Source organism: Aristolochia californica, unplaced genomic scaffold, assembly GCF_029961685.1.
Source record: "Aristolochia californica isolate CCGP_79_NKW_82.1479 unplaced genomic scaffold, dmAriCali1.0.hap1 SCAF_10, whole genome shotgun sequence".
Taxonomy (NCBI): domain Eukaryota; kingdom Viridiplantae; phylum Streptophyta; class Magnoliopsida; order Piperales; family Aristolochiaceae; genus Aristolochia; species Aristolochia californica.
In genome coordinates this window covers 29,391,005-29,410,866 of record NW_027181771.1, presented here as the reverse complement: position 1 = coordinate 29,410,866, position 19,862 = coordinate 29,391,005, and the positions used below count along the sequence as shown (strand labels likewise).

The 19,862-nt window shown below is 35.4% G+C and overlaps 1 protein-coding gene across 3 annotated transcripts; it reads right to left on the bottom strand.

Moving 5' to 3' along the window:
- Positions 1-252: 252 nt before the first annotated feature.
- LOC137942229 (protein RETICULATA, chloroplastic-like) lies at positions 253-15,264 on the bottom strand. Of its 3 annotated transcripts, none has more exons than XM_068787948.1 (8): positions 14,874-15,264; positions 14,102-14,733; positions 13,871-13,969; positions 13,484-13,704; positions 12,883-12,952; positions 12,624-12,703; positions 4,764-4,828; positions 253-710 (listed from the first exon to the last, which is right to left on the bottom strand). In XM_068787948.1, exons 2-8 carry the CDS (start codon positions 14,723-14,725, stop codon positions 517-519), a joined length of 1,353 nt encoding a protein of 450 aa, XP_068644049.1. In that variant the 5' UTR covers positions 14,726-14,733; positions 14,874-15,264; the 3' UTR covers positions 253-516. The 3 variants fall into 3 exon arrangements, with proteins under 3 accessions (XP_068644049.1, XP_068644060.1, XP_068644040.1); XM_068787959.1 differs by having other exon boundaries at positions 14,891-15,264; XM_068787939.1 differs by having other exon boundaries at positions 14,102-15,264.
- Positions 15,265-19,862: the final 4,598 nt, after the last annotated feature.

Below are 19,862 nucleotides of genomic sequence, written 5' to 3'. Positions count from 1 at the left end.
GTGCCTTCCGCCTATTCAAGGAGAAAACAAAAAACCCCCGCCGTTCACATGAATAATGAGTAGAAAAATCGAGTCCCACCTCAGTTTATAAAAAATAGTAAATAAAATAGGGGAAGACAGACCTTACCGACACTCAGAGGTGGCTGTTTGAAGTTTCTATCAATTACCAAAACCGAAAAATATTATTATTTTATAAAAAAAAACCGCGGGATAGATTTTAAACTGTTACAGTAAAATCAATCACCTTCGAAATTCAAGAAAAAGAGAACAATCTATGATTGTCTAATTTAGAATAATTACAAATGAAGGGAAAAGGAGACCTTCCCTTTGCCCTAATATTCACCATCCCTACCGAGCAACCTGTCCCAATGTGTCTCTTTCACCCAGATCCTATGGATAGTTTTTTCCGTTTCTTACACGAAGCAAGGCGGCAGGCGACTCAGAGCCCACCCTTTTAACCCACCATTAATCCTTATTTTAACTGTCACAGCATAAAATAACAGTGAAGAAACCACCTCACTGCACACCGCTCCATCTGGCCCAATCTACAAATTGCATGCCCCCGTAAATATTGTTGGCAAAACGCACCCCTACAGTGAAAGCCATTGCAACAGGAGGGACCCGCTTTGCAACAGGCGATGCTTCAACTAGACGTTCCAATCCATTGATGATTTGGTACCGGGTATTTGAAGAAACTCCAAGGAAGACACCTGAAATTCCTCGGCATCAGTCGTCAAATTCACAGACACTAATGGATTCTGAGATCAACAAGAAACAAAACATATATGGATGCCAATAGTGAAAGACAGATGAAAGCTCTAAAGTACTCCCATCTGATATGATGAGAGCTCACGTTAAGTTGAAGATTACTGTATAATAGCTCGATCAAAGTTGAAAACAATGAAAGGTATTGTTTACATCCCGTCAGAGTGGGGCATCCTTTCATAACAGGACTGAAGTTCCAAAAGTAACTTTTCTACTAGATTTTTCAATGTCACAGAAATGATATATGTGATTAAAAAAAACTGAAATGAAGGAAAATGAACTTAAAAAATTGTTTTTCATCATATAAATAAATCCCGAGCATCAACTTAGAGACACAGCAGTCCAATAGCATAGATATGAGTGAAAAAAGAAAGAAAAAAAAGGTGTAATTTTCCCTTGTGAAATGTCCTATCTTTTCTTAAAAAGTTCAAAGAATAGTTGAAAGATAGAGGTTAAGAAGGCTTGAATAAAAAGGGAAGAAGAGGAAGAAAGGGACAGCAAGAGAACTAGTAAGAAAACAGAGAAGAAGAGAGTAAAGATAGGAGAGGTGCTAGTGCACGAATTGGACAGAAAGAGGGGGAAAATAAGAAATCAAAATAAAATAAATGCTTCAACTTTAGCCTTTTTTTAACCCTTAGCCAAGCTCTCTATCCATAGTTTTGCTTTTACATCCAAAAGAAAAGAAAAACTTCAATTATGACTCAAAAGATAAGACAAATTCCCACTAGGACTCTTCCTAAGACTAGGACCCAAACTCTATCTAGACCTCTTGACAAGTCTTTCATCATATCTTAGCTTCTTAGCCTATCTACTTTATCTAGGACTCTTTTGAATTATCAAATAAATTATACAAGTGCCCCCTAGATTTTCTAGAAAACAAAATCAAATTGCCACTTTTACTCTTAAGGTGGCGCCCCTAAGACTTTGTAAAAATAAATACTCACCAAATTACAATTTGTACCCCTCCCCTAGGATGGTCTACATGTGCTTTTACATAAATTTTGGTTTTATCATTCCACCCCTCCTAAAAGATCAACCTTATCCTCAAGGTTGAAATGTTGGGAAACCATTGTAAGAATGTCTTCAAGCTCCCAAGTTGTGTACTTCTTGTTATGCTTACTTTGAGAAGGCTAATGTGTTAAGCTGAACTAGTGCTTGTTGAGCTTGAGGGCCAGATCTTAGTCCAGCCAATCTTCTTCTAGAGCAACAACTTTTTGGTCTTGGTCAATGCTAGGAGGTTGTGTCGAGTGCGAGAGTGGGAGATACAAAGGTGGAGCATAAAAGTTAAGGTTTGGTTGTTAGTATGAGTGAGAGTTCACTAGCTGGGGTGGGTTAGAGTTAAGGTTTGGAAAGCTAGTTGAGTTGGGGTTGAGTTGGAAAATAGGGTTGTAACATGTGTCATGGTTTAGGGTAGGATTTGCCATGAAGGTGGGTGGTAACATGGTGGTGCATGGTTTGGTGGATTATTTGATGGTAGTGGTGAGGTTGGAGAGAAATTGTTTGGAGATGAGAGGGAGCGTTAAGATTGATGTAGAATATGAGAGAGTTGGGTGAGAGGCTAAGGAGGCTAAGAAAAAAGCTTGGTAGGAAGCTTGGATTGGTGGGAAGGTGGGCATGGATGGAGTAGGCAACAAGGGTGGTGGTGGTAGTGGAGGTGGAGAGACAAACAAAAGCAAGTACCAACTTATATGAGGCTTCTTTGGCAAGAAGCTTAAGTGAGGGGGAAAGAGGCCTTGTGACTTTTGCTTTTATGCATGACTCTTATCCTAAAAGAGCATTTATCCACTCATTGAGTTAAAGTGGAAATCTGGTTTCCAAATTCTTCAAGCTTATAGTGATTCGAGTAAAGTCTTTGGTAATAAGAGTTGTATGTGTTATTTCTTTCTCTTTCTCCATTATCCTAGTGCTCACCATGGTTTAGATGTGATTTAGAAAGATCTAGGATCGTGGGTTTGACTAAGAATATCTTCAGAGAGAAGCTAGGGAGGTTGAGTGAGAAAATAGGAGGTGGAGAGAAAATAAGGATTGAGGAGTTGGTTTCTCTTAAGATATAGGGATATGGACTTTTGTAGATGTACTAGACTTAATGGGACTCTAGAAAGAGGTGAAACATGTGGTGAATGTTGAATAGATAACTTCAGGGTTTTTTGGGTAATGGGTGGAGGGAGGAGGAGAGTTAAACCAAATAGGTTCAAGGAAGAATGAAGAAAGTTTTGGCAAACTAAACTTTATGGCTTCCAATGCAGATATCTCATAAAATATAGCTTAGAATATCAAACAACTTGTTGCTCCAAAATGTACACTGAAAGAGCTTTAATTTGGTATATAATGTGATATGTGAAGCCTTTGCCTTGAATCGTTTTTAGATGCTTGATTTGCTTTGTTCAGCATCAGGACCCTTGACGATTCCGATGAGAATATCTCTTACAGAGGGATCAGATTGACTTGAAACTTCTTGCATTCAGAACTACACTTGAATATCTTTTATTCAAAAATAACTTTGTCGTATAAATATGTTTCTTCTAAATTAATTAATCTGATAGATTGCCGGATCTGCAAGTCTAATCAAAGCAATTAAATAATCCTTGGATGGAGAAGGTCCTAGAGAAGGACTCTCTGATGCCACTTTGATAGAACCCCCTTGGGAAAGATCTTATCTTTACTTAAAAAGTGCAAAGAAGAGTTGAAAGATAGAAGTTAAAAGGGTTTGAATGAGAGAGAAAGGAAAAAAGAGAAGCAAAGTAGAGGGAGAAAGGGAGATAGAGAGGTAGTAGGAAAAAAGAGGAGAGGTGTTAGAGCACAAATTAGAGAGAGAGGGGAAATATAAGAAATCAAAATAAAATAAATGCTTTGGCTTTAGGCTTTTTCTTTACCCTTTGCCAAGCTCTCTATTTATAGTTGTTAAATTGGGTCTAAGGCCCATCCCAAAATGACTAGCCAACTTAGGAAACCTCTTTCCCAACTAATAAACTCAAGATTTTTGTGCTCACTAATATATGTGGGACTATTCCTTAACACTCCCCCTCACGTGTAGGCCCTCTTTTTGTGGCTCTACAAGTGGACAATTTAGGTGTAGGCCCTCTTTTGTGGCTCTATAAGTGGATAGTTTTAGGTGTAGGCCCTCTTTTGTGGATCTACAAGTGGATAGTTTAAGTGTAAGCCCTCTTTTTGTGGTTCTACAATCGATAGTTTAGGTGTAAGACTTCTTTTGTGGCTCTACAAGTGGATAGTTTAGGTGTAAGTCCTTTTTTGTGGCTCTACAAGTAGATAGATTAGGTGTAGGCCCTCTTTTGTGGCTCTACAAGTGGATAGTTTAGGTGTAAACCCACATATGAGTACCTTTTCTGATACCATGTTAAATTGGGTCTAAGGCTCATCCCAAAATGACTAGCCAACTTAGGAAACCTCTTTCCCAACTAATAAACTCAAAATCTTTGTACTCACTACTATATGTGGGACTATTCCTTAACAATAGTTTAGCTTTTACAATGAAGAGATAAGATATAGTCCTACTATGAATCAAAAGATAGGACAAATTCCCACTAGGGCTCGCTCTAAGACTAGGCCTCAGAACTCTATTTCTATCTACAACTCTATTGAGGACTCTTAATAAGCCTTTCATCATATCTTGACTTCTTAGCCTATCTACTTTATCTAGGACTCTTTTGAATTCCAAATAAATTACAAGAGTACTACAAGTGGCGCCCCTAAATTTTCTAGAAAACAAAATTAAATTATCATTTTTACCCTTAAGGTGGTGCCCCTTAGACTTTCTAAAAATAAATACTCCCCAATTACAATTTGCACCCTTGCCTTAGGATGGACGACATGTGATTTTATATAACTTTGGGTTTTATAATTATACCCAAATTAGCCGCACTTTTCACAAGAGGTGGTACAAGTATATCCTCTAAATTATTGCAAAGTGTCAGCTTTGAAAAACAGCAGTCCAATAGCATAGATATGAGTAAAAAGGAAAAAAAGAAGTGTAATTATACCCCAAAGAGCTGCACTTTTCACAAGAGGTGGTACAGGTATATCTTCTTTTGATTTCTTGATGCTCCTGAGAAATAAAGGAAACCCAAAGTCATCACAAAATTCAGAAAATACATGTATATCAGTTAAGAGAACCAACTACAAACCCCAAGCAGAGAATATCAGATAAAATGGTCTTTATGCTTAAGTGAATTGTATCTGAAAGTTCTTTTAGTGTCTTGTAATTAAAAATGCATTACTTTACAAAATCAATACAAACAGTACTAAGATGATAATTGCTGGGCCCACCATGAAAGACTCAAAATAATAACAACAAAAATGACAAAACTAATAATAGTGGCAGTAACAATAACAACAATGATAATAATAGTAATAATGACCATAATAATAACAACAAAAACAACAACAATGATAATAATAGTAATAATGACCATAATACTAACAACATGAATAAAAACAACAACAACGAAAACAATAACAATGAAAACAACAACACTGAAAACAATTACAACGAAAACAACAACAACAATGATAATAATAGTAATAATGACCATAATAATAACAACAGCAATAAGAATAATTGCAATCAGAAGAATCAATCTAGTTAAAAACTAAGAGCACCCAGTCATTTCTCTTCAAATCAAATTTCTAATATGCAACTTATGAGCATATACACAACACCACTACTGCCAAGTTTTTCTGGTTAACAAGCTTGTTAAAAAAAAGAACAGGGGCATTTTGGTCATTTTACCTTGTTATTATTTATATTTTTTTAGTTAATCTTGTTCTACATGTCAAACTATGTCTATGGACCAAATTTCATGTAAAGGGGACCCGTAGAATAGGAGATATAAAGAATTAGGGTTTTCACTTAAATTAGGGGCAATGTTGTAAATTATACTCAACCCTAATCTATAAATAAAATATAGGGGACATGCCCATCTCAGTTTCTTTCTCAATTTACCCTTCTCCAATTTCTTTCCTCTAATTCTCTCTCTTCAACCTTCTTTCTTCTTACTTTTTTAATGGTATCCAAGCAATGGATCGCATCTGGGAAGGTTTTTTGTAAGTTTTTCTCCTCTTTGAAACAGACGTCAACATAAAGGAAGGATCATTTTCCAATTTTTTGGCTATTGGTTAGTAAAAATCCAACTTTTTCTCCTTATCTTTCTACCGTAACCCAAGGGTTATTGGTTCTACTGTTCTAATAATAGATTCTGATGTTCTAAACTACCAAAAGAGGTTTTTTTTATGTGAGTGCTAACATCATCTGTGCACTTGTTGATATCAGCCCTAGTGCAGGTTCAGTGCACTTTATCTTCCGAATTTGACCCCCTTGTTGGATTTTTTGGATTTGCTTGATCTGCACACATCTTATATCTGCCCTATTTGTGATTTTATGTTGTGGAACCCACTTGAGCTGGTTGATTTGAAACTTTTTGGAAGGTTTATTTGATATGTTTGGTATTCCAATATATCTGATATAGCTGACTCTAGTGAGGTTTACACTTCAGCAAAGAAGTCATATAATCCTGATGGTAAAGATATTATTATTATCACCTCTAATAAGTTGAATGGTGATAATTACCTTACTTGGTCGAGATCTATTAGAATGTACTTAAAGGGCAAGAAATAACTGAAATTTATTAGAGATGACCCTCCTGTTTCTCAGGATGATGATTGGGAGGCTGAAGACAGTCAGGTCATGACTTGCTCGTCAACGGCATGAAATCTAATATCAAGAGCCAAGTTATGAACTTTGAAACTGCCTAGCCTATGTGGCTGTCCTTGGAAGCTCTTTATGGACTAGAGAGCAACTTTTCAGGGTTTATGAATTATATACAGAATTTTTTGGCTCAAAAAGGGGTAATAAAACTGTGACAGACTACTATAGTTCTTTTCTGAGTATCTGGCACAAAATTAATGTCTTTCATCCTTTACTACGGATGAAAGGGAACTTTGAAAAATAGCAGAGTTAACTTCTTGTGGTGAAATTTCTAGATGGATTGGATGCTGAATTTGACAACATAAAGACACAAATTTTGGCCTCGGATGAAATACTAACCTCTCTACTACCTTTAATAGGGTACAAAGAGCTAAAAGACTGTTGTGCCTAGAGTTGGAAAAGATACCAAAGTGGGTGAAGCTACTGCCCTTAATAGATCAGTTACAGCATTCGATTCTACTGTTATGTCCAAGGGACGCACAGGGACAGGTAGAGGCAGAGGTAGAGATAATTCCGACAGAGGACGAGGCCAAGGAGATGGTAAATCTAAGTGCAAGTGTGTTCACTGTGAACACACCAATCATTACTCAGACAGATGTTGGGTAAAATTTGGGAAGCTTGCGTGGACAAATGTTATTACTCATAAAGGTGCAACTCCAGGGTCTGAAATTACAATCCCCCGTGGTGCTCCAGATGAATTACAGAAATTGATTCAACAACAACAACAAATCTCACAGCAACAACAAAAGATTTCCCAATGTATGACACAACTATCTATTCCCTTTGCATCCTTGGCACATACAACTCCTCTTACATGTATGTCTGCACTCTCAGTGTCTCATTCCCCATCTTGGGTTATTGATTTTGGTGCCACAAAACACATGTCAGATATGTCCTCACTATTTTCTGACTTAAAGAAGTCTGTTCTTGTTAAGCATGTTAATCTTGCTGATGGGTCAGTTTCACCAGCACAGGCAGTGGGAAATGTTACCCCTACATTTTTTCTTTCCCCTCAATTTGCACTGTTAGTTCCAAAATTTCCTTTAAATCTGTTATCTATCAGTCAAGTGGGTCTATGAATTGTTCTCTAACTTTTTACCTCCTCATTGTGTCTTTCAGGATCTCATGGCGAGGAAGATGATTGATTCTACTCTGAGAGAGGGAGACTATACTATTTGGACAGCCACAACCCAGACAATACTTTACATGCACTACACACAGCTAATTCACCACTTCAATGGCATCTCAGACTTGGTCATCCATCTCCAGCAAAACTGATTCGAGTAGTTCCAGATCTTTCTTCTAGTATTATTTTTCAATGCGAGTTATATCAATTGAGTAAGCATCATTGAAGCTCCTTTCCTATTACATCTCAAAAGACAAGTAAACTTTTTGAGCTTGACCACTCAAATGTATGGGGTCCTTGTCCTGTGACTAGTTTAGTTTGGTCATAGGTATTTTATTTCTTTTATTGATGATTTTAGTAGATGTACTTGGATTTATCTCATGCGTGAAAAATCTAACATTTTTGGTGTATTTCAACTATTCTATAATGAAATAAAGAATCAGTTTGCAACTTCTATCTATATCTTGCGTACGGACAATGGCATTGAGTTTATGAATCATACATTTGGCTCTTTCTATCAACCACAAGGAATCATTCATCATACTACTTGTGTGTTCACTCCACAACAAAATGGAGTTGTTGAGCATAAGAATCGTCATTTACTTGAGATAGCTCACACAATGCTAATTCACATGAATGTACTTAAAACTTTTTGGGGTGATGCTGTTCTTACTGCATGCTTTCTGATAAATAGAATGTCGTCTTCTACTCTTGATGGCAAGATTCCTATTTATATTGTTATACCTATTGCACCTTTGTTTCCAATGTCACCTCGGGTCTATGGATGTGTATGCTTTGCACATGTATTTGATTAGTAAAGGATAAGTTGTCTCCACGGTCTGTCAAATATGTATATTTGGGGTATTCTCGAACACAGAAAGGGTACAAATGTTATAATCCATCTATGAGAAAAACATTTATATTTGCTGATGTTACCTTCTTTGAGGATGTTTTGTTTTTTGAATCTTCTAAATCTAAATCGATTCCACCTGAACCCTCTGTACCTAGTCCGATTATTCCTCTTCCAATTGATGAATGTGCTCCAGCATCACGAGATGCTCCTACTGAAAAACTACTGCAGGTATTCCAACGCCAATAACAACCATCTCATTCTGATCCAGACCCCCTCCTCACATCCGACCATGACTCTTCATCTTCTTATGATCCCAAGGTACGTGATCTGCACCTTCCTATTCCTCTTCAAAAAGGTGTTCGTAAAGGTACCCACCATCCTTATCTCATTTTGTCTCCTTTGATTCCTTGTCTGAACTATCGTAAGTTTGCTTTGTTCATCTCCAATTGCACTATTCTTTCTTCAGTGCAGGAGGCCTTGTTGCAACCTCATTAGAAGAATGTCATGGATGTTGAGATAGAAGCATTAACTGATAGAGGGACTTGGAAGTTACGTGACTTACCTCCAGGTGTTGTTGTGGTTGGGTGTCGATGGGTCTATACTATTAAATATAACTCGGATGGATCAGTTGAACAGTATAAGACTCATCTTGTTGCCAAAGGGTACACAGACATTTGGGGTGGATGTTTTTGAGACTTTTTCTCTAGTTGCTTGCTTGTCCTTTGTTCGTATACTTATTTATGTCGCGATCCATTAAAGTTGCTCTTTTCCAACTAGATATTAAAAATGTCTTCTTATATGATGACCTTGAGGAAAAAGTCTATATGGAGCAACCTCTAGGGTATGTTGCTCAGGGGGAGACACATAAGGTATGTCGACTAAAGAAGGCTCTTTATGGCTTAAAACAGAATCCGCGAGCTTGGTTTGAAATTTTAGTCAAGTGGTTATATCTATAGGATTTCGTAGAAACCATTATAATCACTCATTATTTATTTTGAAATGACCATCTGGAATTATTATCTTATTGGTATATGTAGATGATAGCAACCTATCTGGGAGTAACAGATCAGGTATTGAAACAGTTAAATCCCATTTGGCAAATCACTTTCAAACTAAGGATCTAGGTCAGCTGAAATATTTTCTAGGTATTGAAAAGTATGTCGGTTGAAAAAAGTCCTAGAGCGTGGTTTGAAAATTTTAGCACTGTAGTAATGAGATTTGGGTTTTAAAGAAGTCATTGTGACCATTTTGTGTTTGTACTGAAGAGGAAGATAGGTATTGTCATCTTGGTTGTGCATATTGACATTATCTTATCTAGAAGTGACTTGGAAGGAATTGAGAAGGTGAAAACATATTTGGTCACACGGTTTCAAACAAAGGATTTGGGACAACTAAAATATTTCCTTGGCATTGAAGTAAACTCGAAGTAAGAAGGGAGTTGTTCTTTCTCAGACGATGTATATTATCAACATGTTGCATGAGTATGGTTTATTAAGTGTTAAGCCAGTGGTGACTCCCATGGAAGTGAATGCTGATCTTTGTGACTCTCATAGTCCCATGCTCAAGGATAAGACCTAGTATAGGTGCCTAGTAGAAAAGTTGATTTACGCTACAGTCACTAGGCCTAATACATCTTATGCAATGGGAGTGGTGAGTCAGATTATCAAAAACTTGAGACTGGTACATTCAGAAGAGGTATAGCGAATCTTAAAATATTTGAAAGGTGCTCCTAGAATAGGTCTATTATATACTCAAATGAGAAGATTGACGTACTGGGATACTTTGATGCAGATTATGTTGGGTCCAAAATGGATAGGAGGTCTAATATTGGTTACTACTATTTTGTTGGAGGTAGTAACATGGTGAGTTGGAAAAGCAAGAAACAAATTGTAGTTGCTAGATCTAATGCCAAGGAAGAATACAGGGCAATGGCTCACGCAATCAAAGAGCTTGTGTGGATCAAGTCCATTCTTGTTGAATTTGGATTTCAAGTTCCAAAGCCTATAGTTATGAAGTGTGACAATCGGGTTGTTATATTCACAGCACGTCACCTAGTATTCCATGAAAAGACGAAACACATAGAGGTAAATTGTCATTTTATTAGAGATATTGTCATGCAAGAGAAACCGGTCACTCCATATGTGAAATCCTTAGAGCAACTTGGTGATGTGTTCACTAAATCCCTTGGAAGGCATGAAACTTGGGATTTTATAACAAGCTGGGATTTTTTGACATTTAATCTCCAGCTTGAGAGAGAGTATTAAAATATAGATACAAGGGTATTTTGGTCATTTGACCTTCTCTTCTAGATTTCATATAGTTCCAGAAAGTTAGGTTACTTACATATATTTGAATTTCAAATTGTGGGATTCTAAAGTACATTGAGAGAGGTACGGGTCTTCTTGTACTTAAGGGCATTTTTGTCCTTTTACTCAATATCACTTAAGTGGCATATCAAAGAGAGATCAAGCTCGAGTTTCGAGGCTGATCAACGCAGCTTCTTTCTTTCTCTCTTCATTCTACTCTCTTATCTTCTTATTTCCTCTAAATCTTACATATTTATCAAAGTAAACTCACCTATATCTTCCAAACAACTTCACCTCAAAGCAACAAAAACTATTCCTCAGTTTTTTTTTCTTTGAAATTCCTAAACCTGTCAAGTTCAATTTAAAGTTATGAATGTTCCTCCCAAACAACTAGTCGAAGCTAAGGGTCTTGTTAAAAACCTATCCTAACCTGTGAGACAAATGTAAAAGAAAATTTTACATGAAAGAGAAAAAGAGAAAAAAACAGAACGTCTCGTCTAAGCATATTCCTAATTATAATTATAAAGATTATTTTACTACTAAGTTTCTAACATGTTTTGTTAACAATTGTGGATTTATGGTTCAAAAACTAAGAAAAATTTGACTCTAATACCTATCTGTTAGGAACTAATCCAAACTTGAGACCAAGTATCAAGTAAGAGAAAGTCTCACAAAAACAAAGAGAGACAAAACAAGTTCAGGGAATCTAAGCACATCGCTCCTCTTGTGACCCTTCAATTCATAGATTAAAAATCTAACATTCAGAAGGATTCTTTGAAGATGCTACTTTTACTCGAATTTTAATTCCTACTTTTATTCAATATTACTTCGACTACACCTATGACTCTTCCATAGACTAGGACATCCCTACATCCAAGTCAACCCCTACTTTCTCTCATAATTACTAACTTGCCCTTTTGATTACATTAAAATACCCCAAAGTCCTTAATTAGAAGTATAAACATTTTTCCCCCTAAGTTCCTCACAAGTCTTCTTTCCAACTAATAAACACACGATTTTTCCAAATAAAATGTTAGACTAGTCTATCCACCAACAACTCTCAATTTAAAACAAGCCTGAGACGAGGAGCATATATACAACCACATAATAGTGGGACTTCTTACCCACCAACACTCCCCTCAAGTCCAAACTTAAACAAACAAACTGGTCCAAGACTAGGAGAATACAAACATATTGCTCATGTAGGAAACATAAAGGCCACTAAACATAAATGCAGCAGTTTGGTTTTGCTTTGATACCATGTCAAAAATTTGGATCATTTACTCCTAATATAATTAGCTGAAATTATCAGTCCTCTTTCCAACTAATAAGCATAAGAAATATTCAAACCTAAACCAATGTGGGACTACTCTAAGTCTCAGACAACTAGCATGAATTGTAGAGTCACATGCAATCACATGATGGTGGGACTTTTGACCAACACAATAACTGGTTCAATTAAGTCAGGTAAAATATAAAGAGGAAAGGAAGCTGTCCATGGTTGCACCAAAGTTTTCTTCCTTCAAAAAATCACACTACATACAAGAATATCATTCATTTCACTATATTTACAATAATGCTTTGTTTTTTACACCTGAAAAAAATTACCTACAATGATGCAAATATCTCCATTTTATCACTAACATTAAATAAAATAAGAAAAATAAATAAATATCAATCATGAGTACTTTTTTTAGAAACTCAATCATGAATACATGAAATAAGAAATAAATGTAAAATAAGGCAAGTCATTCAATTCAAATTGGATGGTTACATGAAGAATTGGTTGCACATAGCTTAGTGGACTTAGGTCCTTATCCCTTTTATCCATATACAAATCCAAACCAATACCTTTTAGCTGTCATGATTAAGTTTGCAATCCCTTGTCCTATGATTCCACAACAGAACCCAACTGCAGTGTACAGAAGTCCCTGTATCCAGAGTATAAATTAGCCATCATGCAAAATCAAACAGTAAACAAATGCTTTTTTTTTCTTCTTACAAGAAATGTAAGACAATGCTCTCAATTATAGATCTCTACTTTGAATTTCAGAACTAGTCAAGGTATGCAGGTTTCACTGTTTCTGTAGTTTCTCTCTACAAGCAATACCTTATAGAAATATGTGCCAATCCGTTGTTGGACGGAAAATCTGCATCCTGGCCTTTCAGCTTCAAAAACACTAAAAATTTAAAAAAATGAGATTTTGGAGGTTAATCAGGGTCCTTCCACAGTGTAAATAAGCAATAGATAATGCAAATATCAGCCAAAACCTACAACAACTACTTTCAGGCTACATTATTGCCTATGCTGTGGATTGGCATTTGGCTCAATGGTGCACATGTGTGAGAAAGTAAAAAAAAAAACATACATTATTCATTAAGGGAAACAACTATCAACGAAGTGGTAAAATAATTAGGACAAGACCCACATTTTCCACAAAAATAAATTTCAAAAAAGAAGAGAAAGGGACCAACATTCCCAAAAATAAAAAATATTAGAAGTCTAATAACGTGATTGCTACAGTCCCAGGAAGTGTGGCAAATCCAAAAACATTATTGGCAATGAGAATTTGCCATATTAAGGTCTGCAGGGCATGCCCATTCCAAAATATTCAAGGAACAAGTGAAGCGCACTAGGAAACATAAATATAACATTGAATTTTTCGTTAGGATAAAAAAAGAACATAAGCACGAGAGATGAGAAAAATGACCTGCTAGGCAGAGCTCCACAAGTATGTTGTATGTGTCCAAAGAACCCTTTTGGTGCAATTGGTTGACCAAATCGTGCATAAGGTGCCAATAAACCAACTAAAGCAACATTAACTACAACGCCTACCAAGAGATCCGCAAGATATAACTCAAACTCTGCCCAGAAATCCTTTCCTCTCTTTTGAACTTCCGCAAATGTTGCACAGCAAGAGTCTATAACTATCTGATGAGAAAATACCAAGAGGGATCGTATTTCTAGTTAAAGTAGTAGTAGCAATTTTTATTTTTTGAAATAATGGTACTAGTAGTAGTAGTAATAATAACAACAATGATTAAACTATGAAGTGACAGCAACTGAAAACATTTAAAAGAAAACAAGCTGAACAAACCTCTGTTCCGATTTTAAAAAGGAAAGCTGGGTCAGCAAGCATTCTATTGCGAAGCAATGAACAAGACCTAATTGCAACACCTAGTGGCCAAGAAGATGCCTACAATTAAAATAAATCATTGTCAAAGAGCCAAAAAGATTAGAAAGTAATAACACTTTGTTTTTGGTGAAGTTTCCAAACCTACACTTTTCATATAAATTTTTTTTGAAAAAAAAGAGCTTTCTGTCCTACCTGCAAATCCAAATATCTGGAAAGAAGAACTTTGCGAATACCAATCTTTTTTGCAGCATCTAACATGTCAAGAGGAAGATTCACTCCTCGAGCCTTGGTCTCTTTAATCACCTCATCATATTTCAACAAGGGTCCAAACTCTTCTTCTTCTTTATCTTCTTCTCCATGATCATCACCACCTCCCCCTCCTCCAGGTGGGAATTTCCCATTGCCACCCCTGCCATTGAATGAATCCCCATTACCAGTTCCATGGTCCAGCTTGGGTTCAAAACCTACTTCTTTGTCAAATTTTGAATGAGTTCCTATCTCAGAGACAGGAGTGTCCGTCACTCGCGAAACATCCACTCCCTCTTGTAAAACCGGACTGGCTGGATCAGTAGACTCAGCTTCCAGCTTTTGGCTAATATAAAATAGCCGTTTACTTTCCCTAACGTTACATCTATTGATTCTAAAAGAAACTGACAACCTCTCATTCTTAAACAAAATTCCTCTCGGACCTCCGAAACCCCGAAGACAAATCATGTCGTTAGGATTCCAATGCCTAGTGACATCCATGCCCATAAAACAGTTCTTCGTAGTATTAAAAGAGCTCTGCAACTTGAAGCTTGAAGAGCAAAACGGCATATCTTTCCCTATTATTCGATCACGTCAGAAAAAACAGGCGGAGTACAAGTCGACTAATTAACAGGTAACACCGCGATAGTAAGAGTGGAAATGCAAATCAGGTAATTCCAAAAATGCAAGCTTTACTAACAGTGAAGCTAAAAGGTACCTCGGATTGTAAACAACCTTTTTTTATAGTTCCCACAATTGCCACCAGTAGCAATGTCGCAATGAACAGCAAACAAGAAACCTCAGATAAAGAATATATCAGATGAAATCCAACAATATATCCTGAGAAAAACACTATCCACGGAGAAGATAAATGATGTTCGGCCCACGTAATCTATTTACGTCATCGGTCAATCGAACAAGGAAAAATCAGCTTCTCACATAGCAGGAACAGAAGTTGAATAGAAAAGAGTTGCGAGTTCCGGTACGTCGATAACGGACTGATAAATGGGCAAGAAATGAAGAGCCCTTGCGCGAGAAGAAGAGTTTCTCAGGCTGTATGTAAGAGGCGAAGGAATTGTAAAGGAAGCCGTCCGTTCCACTTCGTCGAATCTCACTTTGTCAGCAGAATAGTTGCCGCATGTGGCGAACCGTTAAAAGCGTCTCGATGGTGCACGTGCCACAATGTAGGGTTTTGCTAACGTGCGCCACTAAAACGTGTATTGGTCTTCCGCTGGTCCTCGCAAGTCGCAATATTCTTGCTACTTTTAAAACAAAGAAAAGTTACGGTAAAGAAAGTTTAAAAAGAGCACCACCCCTACACAAGGTGGTTCAGGTCCAACTGCGCTTTTTTGTCCCTTCATAAGTTGATCGAAATTTGCATGTGCCTTCACACAGACACACGGTCCATCAATGTTATAGACTACTATAAGAATTACTATAAGAATTGTTGATTTTCAGGACTCTATGAATTTAGCTTACGGATAAAAAGGGAAAGAAACCCATTGGAAAAAAATTGGAGGAAAAAAGGTTATGAAATTGATTATCTTAACCCTCTCCCTGAAGTTCTATATATAGATTTATAAAATTATAATATTATAATAATACCCCTAAACTTAGGGTTTAGGGTTTTAACCATCTCTATTTACAATCCTACCATCTCTATGAGATGACCCTTTATTTACTATCTTACCATCTTGTATGTGGGCCTATGGGCCTTCTCCTTGATTTGTGAACCTTAAACCCGTCTTCTATTTCTCTTGTATCTATGGGTCTTCCTTGGTCGTGTGGGTTTGACCCTGTCTTCCAACAAGAATAAAATAATATTATTAAATATTTTGATTATAGGTTACTATGAGAATAAAATAATATAATTAAATATAGTGTTTCTTCTATATTTGTGCTTTTGAGTCCAACTTTGTCTAAATAGATATTATAATAAAAATAATATTATAATGATAATTAATTCAATATTCCAATTTTAAGACATTTCAAATTATATTGAACAATTATAATAAACTCCTATTATAGTATGTTAATTTGTACTAAATACCAAAATATTAGATATTAAGGATGATATTGTGCTTTTAAATAATCGAATGCCTTTTTTACTGTGTTAGGGTCATCTTTGGAGGAAGCTGACGGAAGTTTACCCATTAACTCAATTTTTTGTTTATTGTTTATTAAATAGAATGAAAAATTGACCAAAAATTTTTTCCCAATTAAATATTTAGATAATTTTACCCAATGACCCATTTACTTTTTATTTAAGTAAATATATATTTGAGATAAAATATGATTCGAGTGCCTCTTTATACAAAATTTTCTAATATTCTATAAATGATTTTATTATGCATTAAAATGGCACAGTTATCCGACTCTTATATATATATATATATATGATAATATATTTTTTATACATTTTATGGTTAATAAATTTTAAGTTAACTCATATACCATATATAAATAGAATGATATATGGAATAGCTTGCTCCGTTCTGTTTATATTCCAATTTGTTGCCTCAAGCTGTGTAATTTGGCTTATGTAGCCAATTAACTATTGTGTAAAAATTCGTATAACCTAATGTTGTAATTTGGCCTTTGTAGCCGTTGACGGAGTGTTGTTTATAACCACAAATCAAAATTTCACTTTTTTCTATTCCTTTTTCCAAGCATAGCTTAAACAAGGTTTTTTCTAAATCCAAACAAGAGTAAAACAATTGTATCTCCAATATTTTCTTATTTTTATGGTTTTTCCAATAATATTTATAAATATATGAAGCAAATGAAATCAATTAATTTTTTTAGTTTTTTTTTTTTCTTTGGACCCTTTTAGCCCATACCCTTTAGTGACCCAATAAACAACCCAATATGTATCTTGACACATTTGGTTCATATTAGGATTTTGGGCTTCCACTATGGCCATCCATGTGTATTCATATTTTTGTTGATACCTAGAAATTCGATACAATTTGTTTGACACACATGGAAAAGTTATACCAAGCATACACTATGTGTCACAATTCTATCCACACTTAAAGTTAAACACTAAAAGATAAATTCATAAATAGTTGAATAACTGAATATAAATAGAAGACTAACATAACTAAAACACCTTTTAACTAAGACTCTTCTATGAGACGTCCTCCGATGATACTCCCACTATATTAATTATGACTCTAAGAGACTTCTTGTTGTGAGAGTCGTGTAAGACTCTTCTATACATGTTCTTCAACACATCAAATAAGTTTTGTATAATTGCTTCCACTCCATAAGAATTGCATATCTCACTCAAAAGTCTGGCAAATTCCTAAGATCAAAAGAATTGAAACCAAGAAGTGTTCAAGTTCATGGGATCAAGGCCCAAATACCCAATCAAAGTGGTCCCTCGTCCTATGTGTTGTATAAGCACAATAGTGACCTCGTATGTGGTCGTCCATAGGGGTGGCTTCGAATCGAGCCGGCTCGCAAGTGGCTCGAGTTCGGCTCGGTTCGATTCGTTATCTATCGAGCTCGAGCACTGAAATCGGCTCGTTTACCTTAACAAGCCGAGCTCGACCGAAGCCAAGTTCGGTTTGTCGGCTCGCGAGCCGGCTCGAAGTGAGTCGAATCGGTATCGGGATTGCGAGCGAGATCAAGAGCGAGGGGGGGGGGGGGGGGGGGGGAATCTTTACTCCCCTCGTCACCGCCGACCCCTCCCATCGGCTGTTGTTGCAGCTGTTCACCGACTGTCTCTACCGCCGTCGCAGCTACTCGTCGTCCGCCTCTGTGGTCGTCCGTTCGATTTCTTCCTCTCATCTTCGTCGCCTCTATTTTCGTCGCCGCCACTTCCGTCACTGCTGCTTCTGTCGCCGTCGCCTCTGACTCAGCCATCATCCCCGACGATAGGTCCTCCCTGGCGCCATAACCCCGTTCCCTCCGCGTCGTCTCGGCAGAAAACCAAAACAAGAGAAATTAGGGGAGAAATAATCTCCCCCCTCCTTCGTGAGAAGATGATCTTGCACGTGTGAAATCATAAAGTACAAAAAAAAAAAAAACTTTTTCCTCTGGAAAAAATTAAAATTAAATTTTATAGAAATAAGTTTCTATAAACTATTAGTGTCTCATTTTTTTTAAACATTTTTCTAATTGAATTTTTTTATTAAAAATCATATAATTTTCTAAGTAAGATTTTCGTACCAAGATGGGGTAGAAAACTGTATAAAAAAATTTTGAATAAATATTTAACAGTTGATGCTGTAATACTTTTAGCATGAAGCAATTTTCATTGCAATTTTGTGTTTGATATTTTATTTAATTAAAAATTTATCGATAAGTATAATAATATATTAGATTGATTATTAATTTTTATTTATTTCCCTAGATGAGACAATAAAAGGTCCATTTAACTTTCCTAAGAAAATTTTAAAATATTTCTTGTAATTTTCTAATAAGTCACTAATAGTAATAAGATTTTATTTAAAGGTTTTTTTGGGAATATTTTTAGTTTTTCCTATAATATAAATTTTCATCTAGGGGCACTAATTCAAAAATTACAAAACAAGCTAGACAACAATTGGAGTAAAAAATATTAATATTGGTGCATTTTAATCCATTACTGAAATTCAATCTTGAACCTCCCCTATCATTATATTTTTTAAAAGTTTATGCATAATTTTTATATATAATTTATTCAAAGCCACCACTACGTGAGAGATCATAAACAAGGAAAAAAAACTCTTTGTCCCTTCCTCATGGCTCTTAAAGAAATTGAAAAGATATTTTAATAGAAATACGTTTCTAGAGACTATTAGTGGTTTTTTCAATAAATGTTGGAAAGACATTTTTAGTAGAAATATAGGGACCATTAATGCCTCATGTTTTTTCAAAATATTTTTTTAATTATAAATTCTTTTTAAAAAATCATATAATTTTCTAAGTAAGATTTTCTTACCAAGATGGGTTAGAAAACCATATAGAAAAATTTTGAATAAGTATTTGACAGTTGATGATATAATACTGAGCATGAGGCAATTTTCATAGCAATTTTGTGTTTGACATTTTATGTGATTAAAAATTTATCGATAAGTATAATAATATATTAGATTAATTATTAATTTTTATTTATTTCCTTAGAAAAGGCAATAAGAGGTCTATTTAACTTTCCTAAGAAAAATTTAAAATATTTCTTGTAATTTTCTAGTAAGTTTTTAATAGTAATATGATTTTATTTAAAGGATTTATAGTTTTTATTTGGGTGATTGTAAATTGGTAATGATATTTCATTTAATTTTGTTGTGTTTGATTATTGTATGAAGTTGATTTATAATGTTATGCAATGTATGAAGTGCTTAGACTATTTTATGGAGTGTATAAACAATTTCATGGAGTGTTTATGGAATGTATAAAGAATTTTATAGAGTGTTTATGAAGTGTTTATGCAATATTATGTATATTGATTATGCCCAATTTTAAGTAAAGGTCATGCCGAATTTTATACAAGTATTATATATATAGATTATACTCAATTTTAAGTAGAGGTTATGCCCAATCTTATACACATATTATATATAAGTTATGCCCAATTTTATGTAGAGGTCACACCCAATTTTATGTAAAATATATGCATAATTTCATATACATTTTATTCGATATATATTTTTTGAAAAATTTTAAATATATGTTGAGGCTCGAGCTCGGCTCGAAGCTCGGCTCGAACTCATTGGGCTCG

Bases quoted from the DNA above. Each gene is read 5' to 3' on its own strand.
- LOC137942229 (XM_068787939.1), bottom strand. From the start codon at position 14,725: ATGCCGTTTTGCTCTTCAAGCTTCAAGTTGCAGAGCTCTTTTAATACT. The intron at 13,705-13,870 runs GTTTGTTCAGCT...TTTTCTCATCAG, and splicing joins TTTTTAAAATCGGAACAGAG to ATAGTTATAGACTCTTGCTG. The intron at 4,829-12,623 runs GTATTGGTTTGG...TTTATTTCTCAG, and splicing joins TTAATCATGACAGCTAAAAG to GAGCATCAAGAAATCAAAAG.